The sequence below is a fragment of the Diadema setosum genome, chromosome 2, assembly GCF_964275005.1.
Source record: "Diadema setosum chromosome 2, eeDiaSeto1, whole genome shotgun sequence".
NCBI lineage: Eukaryota > Metazoa > Echinodermata > Echinoidea > Diadematoida > Diadematidae > Diadema > Diadema setosum.
In genome coordinates this window covers 12,529,153-12,549,707 of record NC_092686.1, presented here as the reverse complement: position 1 = coordinate 12,549,707, position 20,555 = coordinate 12,529,153, and the positions used below count along the sequence as shown (strand labels likewise).

The following is a 20,555-nucleotide window of genomic DNA, read 5'->3' as shown; positions in this document are numbered from 1 at the left end:
CAAGTTCTCATGCTAGTCTGAAAGGGCTCAAAGTACTTCTGCATATACCGAGATAAATATTTTTTTCTCAAGCTCATTTATTTAGTGGGTTTTTTTTTTTCAGACTGGTGGATTCATACTGAAGATTAAGTTGTCATGGAATTAAGTACCAGTAGTAAAAGAAAAGTAGCAAAACACACCAACAAGAATAATGGGGGTGATTAAACCATGGAGCTACTAACTCCATGATTAAACATAGACAATGTTTTAGAAATTTATGGCCTTTGACCATTTTGCTCTTATTGAGTAGGCCTAATGGTCCAACATCATGTCCCATATATCACAAAGTGCGAAAGGTACATGTAATCATATTTTTTAGCATATCATCATGAGGTCTAGCATTCGTCAACTGGTGTGTGTGTAGATTAGCATGAAATTGAAGGAGATTTCTTGTAATCTGACTGCTCAATGTCTATCCCATGTACGTCTTAGATAATTGAAATTCAGATATCTTTATAGCAGCATCAGTAACAAAAAAGACTATCTGACATTCAGACGGATAACAGTCAGTCCGCAGCACCCGATAATTCGCTGGTATTTATTCAACTCGTATGCAAGCCCGCTCTAGGCTTGCATACGTAATGAGCTGCGTAAGGGGATTTTGTCATTGGGCTTTCGGCAACAAAAATACACCTTATGTTCACAAATTTGGTATCAAGTTCAAGGAAAATATGTAAACTATCATCACATGTTACTCAGATTATTGTAAATGAAAAATATCATAGTGTAATTTGAGCTTGAAAAATGATGAAAAAAGTAATTCGCGGAGTACACGTTCAAGACGTCAAAAAATACCAAATTCACCTTGCGTCTCAATGAAAATGCTTTATTTGGTAGTCCATCTCCTAATCTTTGCATCCATGTAAATATCTTGACAATTGCTTAATCCAGTCAGGAACCAGTAAAATATGCATCGATGTCAGTGCTGATCAGCTTGAAACCGTGCAGTCTCAAGAGTAAGCTCTCTCATTGGACAGCGCTTGCATTCAGCGCTTGCATTACGTCATTACGCTGCTACATAACGGTTTCATGCCACTTGCGGTTTCTTGGCACGCGTGTAGTTCAAGCGCTGAATGCAAGCACTGTCCAATGAGAGAGCTCTTTCGCGCCACTGTACACTTTGTGTGGAGCATACTTCCGGCTTAGGAGTGAATTTTACAGACATTTCAAAACGGAAAAACTAGTATAAATCATGCTTGCGTCTCATTGACTCCAATATATGATGAGCATCTAAGTTTCCTCTCAACAAAAAAGCCAAAATCAGAAACAACAGTTTCTTAATCCGGTCAGGAACCAAAAAAGAACTTTAGACGACAAAATCTTCCATGAAAAGCAGGTAAATTTTACGCAAATTCAACTGATTATATAGTCATGATAAGATCCGATTTTATACACAAATTTAGTATCAAAATAAAGATCAAAGTCTGGAGAACAATTTACAGTGACTTGTAGCTATGATGAATGTATGTACAAGTCGCTACACTGTGAAAACCATAGCCCTATAAAAGTCTCGCAAAATCTCGCACGACGAGACACCTTTCGAACGCAAAGATCGTCAACGAGAGTGCTGAATAAATCTTGCCGGATCGGCTCATTAGCATACGTGCTGCGGACTGACTGATAAGATAATGAAATTAAATGCTTGTATCAGGCCATAGTCGAAGGAAATGACAACTGATTATGAAAGGAAACTACTTCCTAGTACAAACCACTTGCAGACCACATATTGATGAATATTTTAGGGTGATTCCATGCCGTAAGTGATTGGCACTGGTCCGTCAGCCATAAGTCAAGATAATACTTTCATATTTGTCTCAGTTACGGTTGATACAAATACTTGCAGCTCAAACTCTTCACTTGCAGCTCAAACTCTTCAACACGTATGAGAGATATATCATTGGTGAAAATAACAAGACACAAAAAGAAAAAAAAAGTGGCTTTCTACCTACAGTATAGCAGTAAAGTTTTCCTCAACACTAACAAAAAGTGACTTATCAAGTTGTTTTAATCTCCACTTGTGTAAAGAAGTGCAACATACTGTCCTTATTTAGTACAATGTACACAATACACAAAAATTTAAGTGTAGAGAAATGCTAGGTGTACACATTTCTGTTTATGGCATATTTATGATTAATTTCACACTACAGTGTGACTCAAGATTTTTGTACAGAGAGCTATGCTCTCTTTGGAAAAGAGAAGAGGGGAGGAGGTACATGTATTTCCCTTTGAAAAATAGTAATAATTGAACAATCAGACTTCTTTTCCAAGAATGATATTTTGATAGAATACATGTCAGTACCCATTGACCAAAACTAGAGGAAATATAAATTGTTGAGCAGGGTTTTAATACTTGTGTGGGATTGAAATTTATGACTTCTCTGTGGAACAGTATGTGTTGTGTGTTTGCACATAGGATGGAGAAGAAGTTGTGTCAATATTATGTAGTGGTAGAATGCTATATATTAATAGTACCGTTAGTATTTGTTATTTGTAGGTGGTCTTGGTGGCAATTTTATGTGGATCATAAGATTGTGTAAGATAAGAAATAACTTGAAATTTAAATATCTATTTTAAATTCATTATTGATTTTAGATATATCAACTTTAAACATGAGAAGACTTGTTGTTCTCAGGTCAATACCAAAGTAAACATGTGTCACGCGATATTCCAAAGTGTAGTTTGTAGCTTCTAAGAAAACGTGATTGAAATTTCCAGTTCTCAGAGGGAGAAAAAAAAAAAGAAAAAAAAGAAAAGAATATAAAGCATGATAGATATGTTTGTCATTTTGATTTTGTTGCCGTCTATAGAGGGCAGCATGTAAAATCAATTAAATCTTCAAGTTTCATACTGCATAACTTTTTGAACAATCTATCTGATTTTTCCAAAAGTTTTGCTGGGTAAGGCACTATAGTCAATCTTTCCACTTTTGCTAACTACCGTGGTACACAAAGATGTGTTTAAGGGAAACTTTTGCTTTTAATTTCTTGAACCCTAGGGCAAAAAAAAAAAGAAGGTATTCCTGAAGTTTGTAAACTTATTTGTAGATCTATCAAATTTGTTCCAGAAACTCTTCCAAGGTTTTAACTCAGCTTTGATTTGCTGTGGTCTAATTTTTGGTGGAGTATGAACTTTACCTTTTAATTTCTCTTACCCGACTATGAAGAATTTGCAGAAAATTGATTAATGATATGATAATAGTGCTACTGAATATGGAGTGTCCTGCGTGATGAAACAAAGTACTTTCCAAACCTCAACATGATTGAACAGAAGCTGTCCCCTGAATTTGATTTGTAGTGGTCAATCGAGTTTAGATTCTAAGAATGTGAGAGACGTATTTCAGATGAATTACTGTCCCTTTGGCGAGGCTTTTGACTTATCATCACCTTTAATGATGGAGTCTAGTGGGCTTTTAATAAAGTCTTCCCCCACCGTGCTTGGGTGACCGGGTGTGACGGCTTCCAGTAGAGGTGAGGCGTCCATCGGGCGGAGCCGAAATTAGCCCATGATGCAGGGACCATCTCTACGTCTCGTCTCTACTGAGGCCCATTGGGTGCACATATGCTGTGGGTTTCGCAGCGTAAGCCTCCACCAAGAGGCAGATCGGTGTAGGAAGTTGCCACAAAATGTGGCAGCCGAAAACCTGTGTCTTCTGGCTATCTCTCTGTCTCGTTTGATGCTTGGGAATTTGTGGAGACCGGTATTTTATCGGATGCCCAAGGGAATGTTGGCTGTAATGCGCGGTGGTGACAGCAGCATGCTTTCTTCTAATGATGAAAGGAGAATGGTTTGAGTACCCTCTGTTGCACAAGTGCAGAGTTTAAGGCTGAATTTCTTGTCTGTGGCAGCAACCATGAAGTTGTTTCTCTGCATTATGCAGGTGAGTTGCAGCAACGGCTCCCCAGCGAAGTCATGTTAACGTTACCGGCGAGTCTGGACAGTTGCAGAATGATGGAAGTGTTGCTTGTGTTTCCTTGAAGGAAATGACCGTTCTGTTCTCTCGTTTGACCAATCACGCAATTCACATTATTGACCAATTGGACATACACTGTGTAGTAGACTGAAAAGGAGATTCGAGAATGTTCATTTGAAATGAATGCACTGTATATTAATCATTCTTCAAATCATGATGATTTAATGTCAACATGCATGCAGTTTATTGTCTTATTTACACATTTTTTCTTTAATTATACAAAGTTGAGTGAGCATGAGATGTGATTAGGATACAAGGTACGATCTTAATTGTATTTTTTTTTTTTTTTTAAGATGAGGTGAAACATTTTGGTATTTGTCATGTTTTTTTCTGTTGTGTTCTTCCAGGCTGGATGCAATGCGCTGGCTACCATGATGCAAGTGAGCGACAAACTCACCGATCTTGTGCAGAAGAAAAACATTCACAGGTAAGGCCCTTGCTGGGTGTTTCCTGCAGGGGGAAATAGGCAGCGCGGAAGTACTTCACTTCCACGCAGACATTATGTGTGATAACCCCACCAGGGTGCAGACCTTGCAAAACTGAAAGTAAAAAGCTGGTTCTTGATTCTGTTGACTTTGATGATTGGAATTTAAAAAAAAAAATGAAGTGATAGAAGCTTACTACTGTACGAGCTGAAATTTTCGCGGTGGTTTTATTTTCGCGAATTTCGCGAATCGCCTTTGAACCGCGAAAATAACAACGCGCAAATAGTTACGTTCAGTTAGACCGTCGCAACCGCAAAATTAACAACACGCGCAAATGTCCTCCTAGTAGCAATTCGCGAAAATATCTGTATGCGAAAATTTCAGCTCGTACAGTATATTAAAATCAGACAATAAATAAGAAAAAAATGAATATGAAGGTTCAAGTGACAACAGAACAGCGAGAAGTGTTACCTCTTGTTTTCCATGCATGTACATTATATGAAAATGATGATGTCTTGCCCATACAAGTGTCCTATTGGCTAGGCCTGCACACAAACCTTAATTTGATTAGGATTAATGCTAATTTACTCTATCTCCTTTAATTTATTTTTTTTTAGATGAATAAAGAATGTGTCATTTTTGTTGTGAACTTTAGTACTGTATCAATTCCATTCTCTCACCCAATTTTGTTATTAAGACTGCTGTAATTGGGTTTAATGTGTGCATTGTTTAACTGTTTTCAAGAAATTCAACTTGAACTTTGTATAGATCTTAACTTCAAGTGTGTGATGTATAATGTAAATACTGAGACTTGCATATAGATAACAGATCTGATTAGTTCTGAACCCTGTGAAAACAGAAATACTTGGCCCCTATGATATCATCATTTTTTACTTTATAATGTTGTAGCCCACATACATTGGAATGCTTTACAAAGGCAATAATTTTGTAGAATATGTCGACAATTTTGAAGGCTCAGTTGTCCATTGCGAATATATCGAGCCTTTTCCCACAATAGTAACTCTGTAGAACTTGTCCAAACAGTTGAGGTTGTATCATGTATCTGTTAGTGTGGTGATGCAGAAAAAGTTGACAGAAGTGTTTTCAGACATTGTCACCCACAGGTATGGCACTCAACAGGAGTATTTTTCAAATAGTCCATTTCAGATCTGATGATCTTGCTTGTTTCGATATGACCAAGTTCCTTTTTCTTTTCAAGAGGTCTTGATCCACAGTTCTTCCTGAGATTTGAGATGTTTGATGCATTCTTTTCCATTTTTTTTTATCTGTGTGTGTGTGTGTGTGTGTGTGTGTGTGTGTGTGTGTGTGTGTGTGTGTGTGTATTGTTCTGAAGGGGTAATGAAGTCCTTGGAAATGTTTAGACAATGCGTCAAATTTTCATAAGCCATTTGCAAAAAGTGACTTTATATTCTATCAGTTAATAACACACTAGAGAAGAATTCTATCAAGGAAATAAGACTTTAATATTAACATATGTATTCATGAGCAAAGATTTATAGTTAATTCTTTAAAGTGTTATCTAAATTGTGTGTGCTGGATTAATTTGGAGCGATTAATTAATTATTCCCAGACTTTTGGCAAATCTTGAATCAGGTCATATTGACAATCGTGTCACACAGTGCCTTAGATACACTGTACAGTATGTCTCATAAAATCAGAATACCAAAAGTGGTTTACCACATTTAAAGGGTGTGTACAGTTCTGGTCGAGGTGTAGATTCAGCTTTTAACATTTTGCGAGATATTCAGAAACCACTCTATGAGATGTAAGGGGGAATGCAGTTCTAAGGGGTATCAAAAGTTTATTCGATGAAAATCGGTTTGGAAATGGCTGAGATATCCAAAAACAAGGTGAAAAAAAAGAGATCCTAATAAAGTTGTGGCATGTCGCCTTTTATTATTAGCACTTTTTTGGATATCTCAGCCATTTGAAAACCAATTTTCATCAAATAAACGTTGAATCCTTCTTAAAATTTCATGCTCTTTCATATTTCACGAGAGGCTTTTCATTATCTCACTTAGGAATGTTCAAAACATGAATCCCTACCTCAACCAGTACTGTACAGTCCCTTTAAAGATCAGTATTTAGAATAATCATGGAGGTGGGCTATTTAGCATCAATTATTCTGCTGGCGGAGTTTTGTTGTTGCTGTTGTTTTCAGAATCGTTTCAGGTCCATTAAGGTAGTGGTACTTTAACAGTAACCTGCTCCACTGCAATAATTTCGACTGGAAGCATGCCAGTGAACATTGATTAAGATTCGTGCAAAAGAGTCCTTTTGTAGAACAAAAACAAGAACAAAATAAAACACATTGTTGTACACGTGTTTGATCAACCTCGGAATTTGCACGATCTTTTTTTTTGTATAATTTCCTTGAGAACATCCTGTGTTTATACAAAAATAGTGCAGTAACCAGATGTTTGAAAGTGAGTTTTATTCTTTCAAATGGCACTGTGACCACCCTCCCCCCCCCCCCCCCCCCATACACCCACCTGCAAATTTCATCCACCACTACTCATTGCTGAAAAATGGAGTTATAACATCTCGGCTTCCTGCCTTGTGTTAAGGGCACCTTGGTGCCACTCCGTGATGGGAGAAATTGTGATATACCATATACGCTGAATATTTCGTGAGTCAGGTGCTAATTTGGAAATTAAAGACACGCGAAAATAATGATTCTGATCCCGATATGAACGTGACACACACATATATGTTTCTTTGTTCAGTGCAGTAGTCCACAATCACCAAATTTATCCTCTTGTGAAATCTTTGGGAAGTCCGGATTCGTGAAAATTTAAACTCGCTGAATATATGGCGTATGCAGTATATGTATGTATGTTACATTTGTGTGAATGACTTATGGCTCTATCTTTCATAGAACCTGTATATTTATGGTATCTATTTGTAAAAGGAATGGAGTGTTTTTCTATATGATAGAGATGAAAATGATACACATTCTACATGTGTTGGTCTCTCTGAAAAAGAAGAAGAGGAAGAAGAAAACATTAACCAAGAATCATCTACACGTATGTCCGACAACAGGTTTAGTATCCATATTTCTATGTTTCTCAGTATACTGCGTACGTCATTTCAGGAATAGGAGTGATGAATATTTCCATTGAATTAGGTGATCTTGAAATTGAAACAAGATGCGTGGCAAGTCTGCGACAGGCAACAGGCTTATTGGCTCGAGAATTAGTCCATAGATCCTTTTCATTTCACTATTCATATTCAAATTCATTATTTTTCCTTTCTTTACTTGGATTTGTCTACAGCCAAGTGTTGGAGATCATGGCCAAACACAAGCAGGACCCCGACGTTCAGGCCTCGGCAATGAAAACAATCGCTTTCCTGGCCAGAGCTGGTGAGTAATCCCATCAAAATCAGAAATTAGGTCTAGTCCAACACCTTCGTTTTCAGTGACAGTCATATCTTACTCCAACAGGAAATTTTTAAGGAGTGACCCTCCCCCCCCCCCCCTCCAATTCCACCGGTTCTTTTTGTTGTAGTTGTCATAATTACCTGTCAGTGACGTCCACTGGTACCTTGGAATTTAGCTCATTTGACCCACTTTCATCACCAGTCCAGTAGATTAGCGAACCATCCACACTGAATCCATCTAGGTAAACTAGAATGTGGTTGCTTCACCTTTGCCAGAAAACCAAACATGCCCACCATTGTGTCCTTCATTATCTTTCCATTAGTGACAATCTCTGTTAAGTTTGCAGTCACTCTTAATAAACGTGGCATGATGTGATACTTAAAAACTTTGGACCAAGAGAAACTTCAGACCACCCAGGGACCTTATTGTTACCACGGCTACACATGTGTACCTGTCTGTCCAAACAGAGTCCTCATTATACCAGTCTTATTACTTCTCTACACCAGATGACGCTTGTGCTGAGATGCTGAACGATGAGGTCATAGAATCCATCTTGGTCGCCATGGAAACGTTTCCAGACGAAGCATCCGTTCAGCGGAACGCATGTCAGGCCCTCAAACAGCTTCTCACCAGTGGTAAGCATACAATGGCGAGGAGAAATTGATGTGAGATTTTACACATGGTAACTTAATGCCAACAGCAGGTGTGCTTGCAAATGGCATTTCAAGTGAATTGGAAGCACTCCACAGAAAGGGGTTTGTACTCTGGGAAAACCAACAATGTATTTTAATGGTATCCTTGCTCCTATAACCTTGTGCATGGGGACTACAGTGTCACATGATATCATAGTGCTTTTCTAGGGTTTACTGAGACTTTGTGTCCAAAAATTGCACTTTCTAGCCTGAACAAAGTATGATAAGTTGATAAAACACATAGTTTGTTTCTTTCTTTTTTTTCTCAGATGACAAAGTGTATCATAATAGTGCAATGTATATCTCACTAGGATTGGAATTACAAACTGTGCAGATGCTGAAGTGGGGCTCAGCAGTGAATGTAAACTGCAAAATGACCTTTCACATCTAATTTAATGTAGGTCTTTGTTATAAAACACCTTGACCTGCCAATCAACATGCAGCCCTTGATGTATACATGCATGCATGCATGCATGCATAGAATATGTCCTTGAAAAAGTCCACATTGTTGGCAAACATGAATACATTGTCAAGCTGAACTCTGCCTTCCTTTCCAAGAACATTTTGGAGGTCAAACTGATGACAAGCACGTTCCCAGAACGAAGCAAAATATTCAATTTGGAAATACTTCCATACAATGATAAGTGAAACATTTAGAAACAGAAACACAGTTGTTGTTGGCTTTCAGACTTGAGTAAAAGTCCTCATTTGGCATCAAACATGTTTACAGTAAACACATTCTTGTTCTTGTTTCTATATGCGAGGCCCGTAGTTTAACCTAATAATGGATCACTCACATAAATCAAGATAGTGGCGTATGGCTATGTTTTGATTACTGGTATAGCACACTCCACGTTTCTTATAACATACACTTGTAGCTGATGTGTATGCACATTTGCTTCTTTTTGCTGTTTTGATTCTTTCTTTTTTTTTGTCAATTTAGAATAGTGGGAATTGGCTATCTACATTTATTCTCGAGTTGAATGATTGTATGGGCAACTTCACCTTGGCTCACACAGTACATTGTATATGCTAATCTTGGCATATTGCTGGTTTTGTAACACCTGTTTTACATGTAATGTTATGAGGATTGGAACACTATTTATGCCACAGAGATCTGACTGAAAAAAAAAAAAAAAAACCTGTAAAGCCAGAAATTTTCGAGTGCATTTTAATTTCACAAATAGACTGCACTATACTATTCAAAGATATGGTGTCTTGGATTTGATGCACTAATATCATTCAAATACAAACGAAAAATGTAATATGTCAGTCCTTTGATGGGAGGGAGTGAGATTAGCGCACGAGTGGTGACCGCGTGAGGGATCACACATGACCAGTCAAGCATCAGACGGCTAGCTCACCTCATGCCGACTACGACCTTTCCCAATGGCGCGCCAGACTGAGTACTTGTTAAGATTAAGGTCATCAAACCCATCCTTTCTTTAATACTGTTACTATAGGGTCCTGATAGATTGCTGGACATTAACCCTATTCTAACTGGGCTATTTGAGACCAAGTTTTAACTGGGGGGGGGGGGGGGGGGTCAATTTGACCCCCCCTTCAGATCTCGGCCGCCGATCGTGCGATCGCCGCAAAATTTTGCCTGAACATAGAGCCGGATGTCAACTACAAGATTACATGGTCATACAATAGAAAATTTTGATTTCATATTATTTAATAAATCAATTATGCAGACTAATGCATGAAATCATATTTTCACCTATAACTCCATCTAAAAGACTGAAGGATTATTAAATTTTTGTGTCAGAGTTCCTCAAGACACATCAAACAATTTTCGCGTAAAAAAATAGCAAAATCAAAATCATTTTCTTTTGTTTTTTATTGTTTTGTTAATTTCTTATGTATTTTATTGTTTTTTCGATCTTTTGTTTTCTATTGTTTTTTTGCCAAAATTTGTTGGAGGCACTTTTTCAAGCTTATCTACATTAGAATTGATTTATTTCAAAGGTTAAAAGTTGAAATAATCTAATTTATATCAATTAAGCAAAACAACACACTTTGCATTGGATTTGCACACGAAATCATGAATTTGAGCATTTTTTGGGTTGACATGCATATGCAAAACATTGCATAACTTCAGAACGGTGTACCCGGACGTCGCAAATTTGGTCTCAAAATATGCGGGAGACTCAAATGAAAAAAGTCATGAAACGACGCGGCAAAATCTTTGCGCGTTGCGGAATCGTGGCGCGAAACGTCGAGGGGGGGGGGTCAATTTGACCCCCCCCCAGTTAGAATAGGGTTAATACATGTATGTGTTTGAGTGTTTGTGTGTGTGTGCATGTGTGCGCATGTGTGTGTATATTTATGTATATGTGACACTGCACCACAAAACAAACAAAAAGTCGCCAGACATGGATTTTTAGTCAAGGGAAGATTCTAAAAGAGCAGACTCTAAGCTTTAAAATGATGTAAAACTCAATTCAAATGGATTCTCCTAACCTATAAATATTGGAAAGAAAGTGCACACTCTGGAAAGTGTGAACTGAGAAAAGAGGCTCTGAAGTACACTGTCTATTCAAGTGCTTAATCTTTACTAAGCTGTGCTACCTGTGCCATGAATGGGACAAAAACCATGATGTTAACCACTGCAGCACCAACAATAAAGGGATTATCAGATTAAGCTGAAATTGAGCATGGTCTATTACCACATTCTGACCATGATAAATGTCAACTTTCAGAGCAGTAGCATCATCCTTTCAAAAGTCATTAGAGTTGAAAGTGAAGAGGGTGCAAAGGATTTTCAGGAGATGAAGGGGGCCTCATGTAAAGAAAAACCTGATCACAATACTCTACCAAAAAAGGGGTTGTAGAAAAACTGCTGAAAACCCACTTTCCCATTCAATTTATCATCCCAAACTCAAGAATAATGTAGAAGAAGAATAGCTCTTTCAGAAAATATGGAAAACTAAAAATTGACTTGGTTGAACCATTTCACCTTTCTTGAGTCCTCACGTAAATCAAGGGGTGCGACTTTTTGTTCGTTTTGTGATGCACGGTCACATACATGTATGTAGCCTTTTGAAATCAACCCTTCATTTGTGACGTTTAAGGCAATTGTTTTTTGTGGCAATTTTTTTAAACAATTGCATTGCGCATGAATATACAATGTATGTGATTTTCATATGAACATATATGACTAAAAAAGAAAGATTCTGAGAAAGATCCCAATTCCAGTAACTGATGTGGTATCTTTAGTAGATATTTTTTGAGCAGTGGGATGAAATGAGAAATCACATCATCAGTATTTGCCACAGCATTCCACAAAATGTAGAACAAAAGACTGTACAAAGAAAACCTGTAAAAATGAGCGATCTTATTGAATAATACATGCATTCTATGGGTAATTACATGTAATTATAGGATAGTTTAGCTAGTAACACACATGCACAGTGTCACATGCCTCATGTGTGGTAAACAGAGGAAAATACTTCAAACAGAAAAAAAAAATATATGGCTCAATCTGCAAAAACTGTTAGCAAACTCTTGGTATACTGATTTTTAGGCTTTCCAACTCCAGATTCTGATATATAAAGTGTTACTCCTGCAAAATCAAATAACAACCACAAACTCAAAATATGACATCTTTAGGCATGCCTAGAATTTAAATGTGTGCCTTTTTGTGGGTTTCATAATGCTCAGTAATGGATGCATGTACATGCAAACTTTTTAGCTCTCTGTTCACTGACCCACGAACATGGTAAGAAGCCTTGTAACCAGTCAGCCAATTCAATACACAGCTGGTCTCCAGGGCTGCGTCATACCGGCACAGCTTAAAGCTGATCATTAAAGGTAGCTTGTCTTTAAAGTAGTGAATTCACTGCTTAAGCTGCTTCTGCTTTCTTGGTTTTACATCATTATTCATATTTGTGTATATGAGTATTGCCCCCCCCCCCCCCTGAAAAAAAGTTCAAAAAGATGTCAAGGTAAAATCTTTCCACTGAAGTAACCTTTCTATACAATATGTACCTGTGTAAGGGAGATCTTTACATAGCTGTCATTCTCACCTTGGAAATATTGTATTCCTTACTAGTGTTAATAGTGTAGGCACTTGTTAGACCCTATTTTGTTCTGCCTTCCAATCAAAAGGCTTTAGGTTTGAGTCCCACTGAATACGGCTTGTCGTCCCGCCCCCTCTGGGAAGGGACAAAAGTAAAATTTTGTACGCTATTCCTCAGACCGGATATTTAGTGGAGATTACATTCTAGAGAGATAGTCACAATGCACGCATGCATTAGATATCAACAATAGTTCTCCTCATGAAGGACACAGTGCATAATATGCAGTAGAGTGGTACTGTGTGTCCCATGCATACATTGTTTGTGTACAGTACACTGGAAAATGGAAAAATGGAGGAGTGACACTTATACCTTGTGCCTTGCTCCAGGAGGCTAGAAATGATAGCAAGCAGTGTCAACCTGGCACATTGAGCCCTTGGAATGGATAAGTCAATGGATAGCTGGATGGATGGATGGATGGATGATTAAATGGGTGAATGGGTGGATGAATAAATGAATAGATGAGTGGATGGATGGATAGATAAATGGATTGATGTATTGATGGATGACTTGATAGATTAGTAGATGGATAGGTGAATGGATAGATGGATATAGATAAATGGTTGAATTGATTGATGGATGGTTGGATGGATGAATGGATATATGGATAGATAAATAAATGGATGAATTGATTGATAGATGGCGAGATGGATGAATGGATGGAGAGGTAGATAAGTGATTGGAGGGATCGATTGGATGGATAGATGGATGGATGGATAGATACATATAGGCAGGGCTCCACACTAACTTTTATTTTTGGTGGCCCAAAGGCAAACATCCGACCTTTTTTGGTGGCCCGATCAGGCCACCAAATTCTTCATTTCTGAAATTTTGGTGGCCCGACGTGCGTTTTTGGTGGCCCTGGGCCACCGGGCCACCGTTAGTGTCGAGCCCTGATATAGGCCTACATAGTAGATGGATGAACAACTAAATAAGCCATTCAGTTAGTGGGTAAATGAATGAATGAATAGATCATTGACTGATCAAGTTTGTCTGTATTGTTCTGTTTGTTTATCTTTGTCTAGAGGATGACCAGGTCAGTTTTGTGGACAGCCAGAAGCACCGGTACATCATCAAAGCCGTGCGGAGACACGACGACAACCAGTCGGTCCTGGAGGCAGCTTTTTGGCTGCTGGCTCTTCTCGCTATCCCAGGTACAAACAGCAAGGTCATAGGTCATGACTCTGTTTGGACAGCCGATACAGGTAGCTCATTGTTTAGATTGTAATCATGGCATTTCCTGGTGCGGTGGCGGAAACTCGTCTTAACAGCAGCTCTCGATTGTACAAGAAGCAAGTATTTCATGTACAGTCGCTTAACGGATGACTAACATGATAAACATCATGAATTTTCTAGATAGGATTACATTTCACTTTCTATTGGGTTAATAAGATTTCTCACATATTTGCCCAGAAGCATAATTTGTGTTTGTACACGTTCCATTGCTCGATAATGCAGTTTAGTGCTTTACGTGCAAAAGTTGTATGCTTTTCCCCCGAATGATAGAGGAAGTCCATGTAATTCCATGTACAGCTGTAGTGTTATTTCAGACTTAACTGTGGTATGTGGTAAAACTATTAATTGCTGTGGTAAAGCTGTTAATTGCTGTTGGGTAGACTGCAGTCGAAGGTGCTCTTTTTTGTTTCTTTTTTCTTTTTTGTTAGTTGAAGGCTTCTTGATATGTGGTTTCCTCAATCAGCCAACCACAGTATCATTCACTGGAATAGTTTAGCAATGCATCCTTCTCATTTCCATGGGCTTTTCAGGGTTCGAAATTGGCGATGGTCCGCTGGCCATTGGCCACCCAAAATCACGTCGGACTAGCTAACAATCATAAATTCTGAAGTTACTAGTCCATCTGGCTAGCCAAAATATTGCTTCAGTGTTAAAATTGATTCTAAGTAGTCCGCCTGGCTAGTTAAAAAAAAAGTTAAGTGCGACCCCTGCTTTTGTGTCTTACCTGACGGAGAGAGGAGCTGGTGTGGTTCATTTAATGGGACCACAGATTATCAATCATGAAGTTGGTGGTTCAAGTCCCCTACATGTAGCTGTGTTGGCTATGCCTCTAGGCAAGGCACTTTATCCTCATTGTATAGTCATGGGTGGGGGGAGGACTTAAAGGCATAGATTTTGTGGTTGCTTGCTTGAAAGCGCTCATTGCTTCCTTTGCGGTTATGTACAATAAATAAGTCAGTTCAAGTTAAATCAATCATGTATTACTATGTTTAACGATGGTAATGATGATAATAAGTAATGTAGTAAGAATAGTAGTAAAAGTAGTAGTATTGGTAGTAGTAGTAGTAGTGATGATAGTAGTAGTAATGGTGATAATGATAACAGTGATAGTGATAATGATTAAAATATAGTAGCGATATCTCTACAACATACATACTTTGAAACCAAAGATATGAAATAATATCATGAAGTTGGTGGTTCAAGTCCCCTACATGTAGCTGTGTTGGCTATGCCTCTAGGCAAGGCACTTTATCCTCATTGTATAGTCATGGGTGGGGGGAGGACTTAAAGGCATAGATTTTGTGGTTGCTTGCTTGAAAGCGCTCATTGCTTCCTTTGCGGTTATGTACAATAAATAAGTCAGTTCAAGTTAAATCAATCATGTATTACTATGTTTAACGATGGTAATGATGATAATAAGTAATGTAGTAAGAATAGTAGTAAAAGTAGTAGTATTGGTAGTAGTAGTAGTAGTGATGATAGTAGTAGTAATGGTGATAATGATAACAGTGATAGTGATAATGATTAAAATATAGTAGCGATATCTCTACAACATACATACTTTGAAACCAAAGATATGAAATAATATTACATATAACATGAAAACAATTGTTTGCTTTTATTTTTGTGCTTATGTCAAAGAAACGCAAACACTTGGGAAACTACCATTTTTTCCACTAATGTCATATAGCACAAAATGCATGAAAATTTCTGCCCTGTGATAATTTAAACTTTTACAGTGAGCCTGTGTGACCCTTTGTGACTGTTGTTTGTTTGTTTTATTGTCTTCGTCTGCCTGTGTCCAGAGGAGTCCTATGACGTTCTGCTGCAGGAGACTCACAAGGCCATCATTGCTGCCCTGAAGAGGTTCCCGGACAAGGTGGCTCTACAGACGGCCTGCTGTGCCCTCATCGAAGCCCTGGCACAAACGGGTATGGCTGCTTCAGGAAGGACATGGCCACAAAGAATGACAGAAAAAGAAAAACCATGTTTAAAAAATGCAATGACAGTGAAGTAGAATCAGAATTAAGCGTCAGAGAAAATCCAAGCTGGCAAATTTTGAGAAAGTTTTGGATTGATAAAAGATAATCATCTGTGAGAGTGTTCTTCAAGCATAACAGATCATGTCTGTACTTCATTTATTGTAAGCTTTGGACTATTAAAGGGATTGTACAGCTTCGGTTGAGACCTAACTTCAGGTTTCTAACATTTTTTTGGTGAGATAATGAGAAACTTTTTATGAAATATGAAAGAGCATGTAATTTTAAAAGGGATTCAGTGTTTATTTGATGAAAATGGGTTTTGAAGTGGCTTCAATATCCAAAAAAGAGTGATCCTAATATAAGGTAGGACCCAGCTTTTATTACGATTGCTTTGTTTTACTTTGTTTTTGGGTGCTTCAGCCATACCAAAACCAACTTTCATCAAATAAACTTTGAATTCCTCCTAGAATGGTATCCTCTGTACTATTTCATAAGTGGCTTCCTGATATCTCGAAAAAAAGTTAAAATCCAAATTCTCATCTCCACCAATACTAAACTATCCCTTTAAAGGGATCGTATAGTTTTAGTTGAGACCTAATTTCAGGTTTCTAACTTTTTTTTTGGTGAGATAATGAGAAACCTCTTACAAAATATGAAAGAGCATGTAATTCCATGGGGAATTCAACGTTTATTTGATGAAAATTGGTTTTGAAATGGCTGAGATATCCAAAACAGAGCGATTCTTATAAGTGTGGGACCCACACTTTATTACGATCACTTTGTTTTACTTTGTTTTTGGATGTTTCAGTCATTCCAAACCCGATTTTCATCAAATAAACTTTGAATTCCTTAAAATGGTATGCTCTGTACTATTTCATAAGTGTTTTCTTGGTATCTCGCAAAAAGTTAAAATCCCAATTCTCATCTTCACCAATACTGTACTATCCCTTTAAGTCATTAACAACCCCATATTGTGTTGTTGATATTTGTTTGTTTGTTTGTTTGTTTGTTGTTTACCAGAGGACAGCCAACAGCTCTTTGTCCTCCATGACTGCTCCGATCTCCTCATTGAGTCTCTGCGTAAGTTTGGTGACAATGCCCGCTTTCTGACAGTCTGCCTCAGCGTAATGGATCGCCTAGGTGAGAATGTTTTTGCCTTCCGTGGGAGCTGTATGATGCAGTCGCATCCAACAAAATATGATTGATATAATGAGAAGCTTATGTGCTGGAGTGTTAATGACATGATAGGATGATGATGATGTTGATGTTGATGATGACAATAATGGTGACGATGGTGATGGTGGTGGTGACAGTGGTGATCATGATGGTGATCATTATGACTTTGAGGATGATGATGATGGTGGTGATGGTGGTGATGGTGGTGATGGTGGTGATGGTGGTGATTATGGTAATGGTGGTGATGATGGTGATGATGATGATGATGATGATGATGATGATGAAAAACAGAAAAGGGTCTGAGTTACCCAGGTTAGCTTCGTGAGTATAATCCTGAAGGCTTCTGCCATGATACACACCCCAGCATTGTTAATAGGAACCCATATACCTTTGTAAACGTACAAAACATGGAGAATAACACTTTCTACGATAAGTTTAGTGTAACTTCAGAGTGATTCGAAGCATTTTTATGTTGATTATTTATCTATTTATATGTGTAATGAAAGGAATTGGGTGAGAAACAGGTAAAAAGAGGGACACACTGTGAAAAGCAGGAAAACATGTAGATAAAACTAGATACACTCCAATTTTGCAAATAAACAACTTGCTACAATATTTGTATTTTTATCCTTGGAAAAAATATTGATTTCTTGTTATTGATGAGAATGTCAGGACATGGCTTATCTTTCCATAAACCAGTAGGCATTGTTGGAATACATAATATATGTATGTATATATGATTGATAAGAGGTAGCTTAGATGCTTAATCCTTTAATGCACCAGCTTCATGGTATGATCCTCTTAATCCTTTCAAAGGGATGCAGTTAATCTCCATTTCCCCATCCTATAGAGAGAAAGGGATGAGAAAGAAGGAAAGATCTACAGTGGTATCGTGGTGAATTTGTCTCGAATAGTTCAGCTGATGCTGGCACGAACACGTCATAAAGGCCTTAGCATGGTTAAAGTCAAAACAAGTGTTTCAGTTTTTCAGATGGGTTATAACCCCAACTGTTTGTCATAAAACATGAGTTACTCTACAAAACGAATTTTCTCTTTCAACATCTGTTTTATGAAGTGAATTCAGGGCTGCTGTAACATTCCTTGTTCTGGTATCTTGTATTTTGTTCTCTCAGCCGAAGCCATTTTTACAGCCCCCAAGTGGCTTGGTCGAGAACTCAACGACAACTGGGTGGAAGAGACGTTTAGTGCGCTCACCCTTCACCAAGATTCACCAACCTGTCTTGTAAGAAGTCCCACTCATTCTAATTTTTTATGTGAATTTGTAAGCATGCGTAATTTTTCTTTTGCTAAAGTGCTGCAGGTTGAAGTAAATTCAAGTGTAATGCCACTTTATGTTTAACCCATTATTATAAGTGCCCAGATACTGAAGTTAAAGGTACTGTTTACCATTGGGAGCAGTGATTTAAAAAATGTGACCGTGCATCACAAAACAAACAAAAAGTCGCATCCCTTGATTTTATGTGAGGACTCAAAAAAGATGAAATGGGTCAAACAAGTCAATCTTTAGTTTTTCATATTTTCTGAAAGAGATATTCTTCTTCTACATTATTCTTAAGTTTGGCATCATACATACTTGTAACATGATTGGGAAAGTTTGTTTTCAGCAGTTTTTCTGCAACCCATTTTGGGGGAGAATAGAATGATCAAGTAGACTGTAGAGTCCCCTTTTCATTTCTTGAAATCCTTAACACACTTCACTTTCAAGTCTAATAACTTTTGAAAGGATAACTCTGCTGCTTTGAAAGTTAGCATTGATCACGGACAGAATGTGTTAATAGAACATGCTCAATTTCAGCTTAATCTGGTAATCCCTTCATTGTTGTTGCTCCGGTGATTTACTTCCTGTTTTTTGTCCCTTTCATTGCACAGCTCGCACAGCTTGATAAAGGTTTAAGTGCTTGAATAGACCATGCACTTCAGAGCCTCTTTTCTCAGTTCACACTTTTCCAGAGTGTGTGCATCCTTTCTAAGTATTTAAATCAAATTGAGATATACGTCATTTTAAAGCTTAGAGTCTGCTCTTTAAGAATCTTCCCTCAACTAAAAATCCACATCTGGCGACTTTTTGTTCGTTTTGTGATGCAGGGTCACAAATGTTCGAGATACAACATTTGATGCACATGTGTAGGTCAGTTGTATCACAAAACATCCTACCATATAAAACATTTTGCAACAAAGCATAAAGTATAGGGAGATATCACTATTTTTCTCAATGGACTGTAACTGTAGACAGTTCAGTCTGAACTATTGTTCACATTTTGTATATTTAACAATACTTACCATTGATTATACCGATTCAAATTTTTACATTGGTTGTTTCTGTCCCTATTGTTTAAACTCACCTTTTAGAACTACTTTGAAGCACTAAAGCTGGTTTTTTTGTTTCATCTGCAAATGGTAAATAATGCCTTTAAGTGTATAGCATGACAACCTTTTCCATCAGCATCCAGATAGCCCTCCAAACCAAGCAAATTGTCAGTTAGCAAGCCCACTGAGGTTTAGAAATGTGTCACAGTATAACAGGAAGGCCATGGTAAACAATAGGGATTAGAGACCTTAGGCGCAGTAGAGGTATATTGTTGACATCTGAGCCAATCAGTGAATAAAGAGCTCAAGCTGATGTACTACTTGGCAAAACAAAACACATTAAAGATACTCTTTACCATTGTTAGCTGTGATATTAAAAAATGTTCAAGTTACCACATTTGATGCCTATTTGTAGGTCAGTTGTATCACATAGCATCCTACCATATAAACATTTCACAATGAAGTGTAAAATTAAGAAGATACCACTATTTTTCTCAATAAACCGTAACTGTAGATGGTTTATTCCAGAAACAAGTTTTTTAAAAGTAGACCTAGTGTTCACATTTTGTATACTTATCAATACTTAACATTGATTATACAGATTAACATTTTTACATTGGTTGTTTCTAGTCCTAACTCACATTTTAGAACTATTTCAAAGCACTAAAGCTGGGTTTTTATTTCATCTGCAAGTTGTGAATAATGCCTTTTTGAGATGAATTGAAGTAGCAGAGTATATGCACACTAATCAGATCATTGGATGAAGGAATGATGGCATTTCTCAAGTTTTACATGTTTCTACAAGACAGTATTTGTCAAAACATGAGGTAATGGTGTACTCACTATCACAGTTTCGTACACATAGAAACCTTTAGGAATACGTTTTGCTAGACTGTTTCACATCTTAGACCTATGACCCCTAATCCTTTGTGCATCTTATAAGTTTGCATACTTAAAAAATTCCAAGAATGAAAGTGGTGAGTAGATGGAACTTATTGTAACCTGATGCAGGCTATTGAGTTAACATCTGATTTCATCTTTGTTTAGCCTAGTTCAGTTTAAACGTACACCGTGTTCTGTGACGGGGTTTTCGCCCTGTGAAATGACTGATGTATTGTATTCTTTGACCTTTGACAGGAAAATGCACTGAGAGCTCTGGCCACACTGGTCCAGAGAAGACCACAGGTGTTGGAAGGGATGGTGGACAATGAAAGGTGAGTGA

At 37.7% G+C, this 20,555-nt stretch overlaps 1 protein-coding gene across 1 annotated transcript; it reads left to right on the top strand.

The window, feature by feature from the left end:
- Positions 1-4,295: 4,295 nt before the first annotated feature.
- On the top strand, positions 4,296-20,551 carry LOC140238395 (uncharacterized). The gene is made up of 8 exons (XM_072318318.1): positions 4,296-4,436; positions 7,731-7,819; positions 8,344-8,472; positions 13,637-13,765; positions 15,653-15,778; positions 16,850-16,969; positions 18,139-18,248; positions 20,471-20,551. Exons 1-8 carry the CDS (start codon positions 4,330-4,332, stop codon positions 20,549-20,551), a joined length of 891 nt encoding a protein of 296 aa, XP_072174419.1. The 5' UTR covers positions 4,296-4,329.
- Positions 20,552-20,555: the final 4 nt, after the last annotated feature.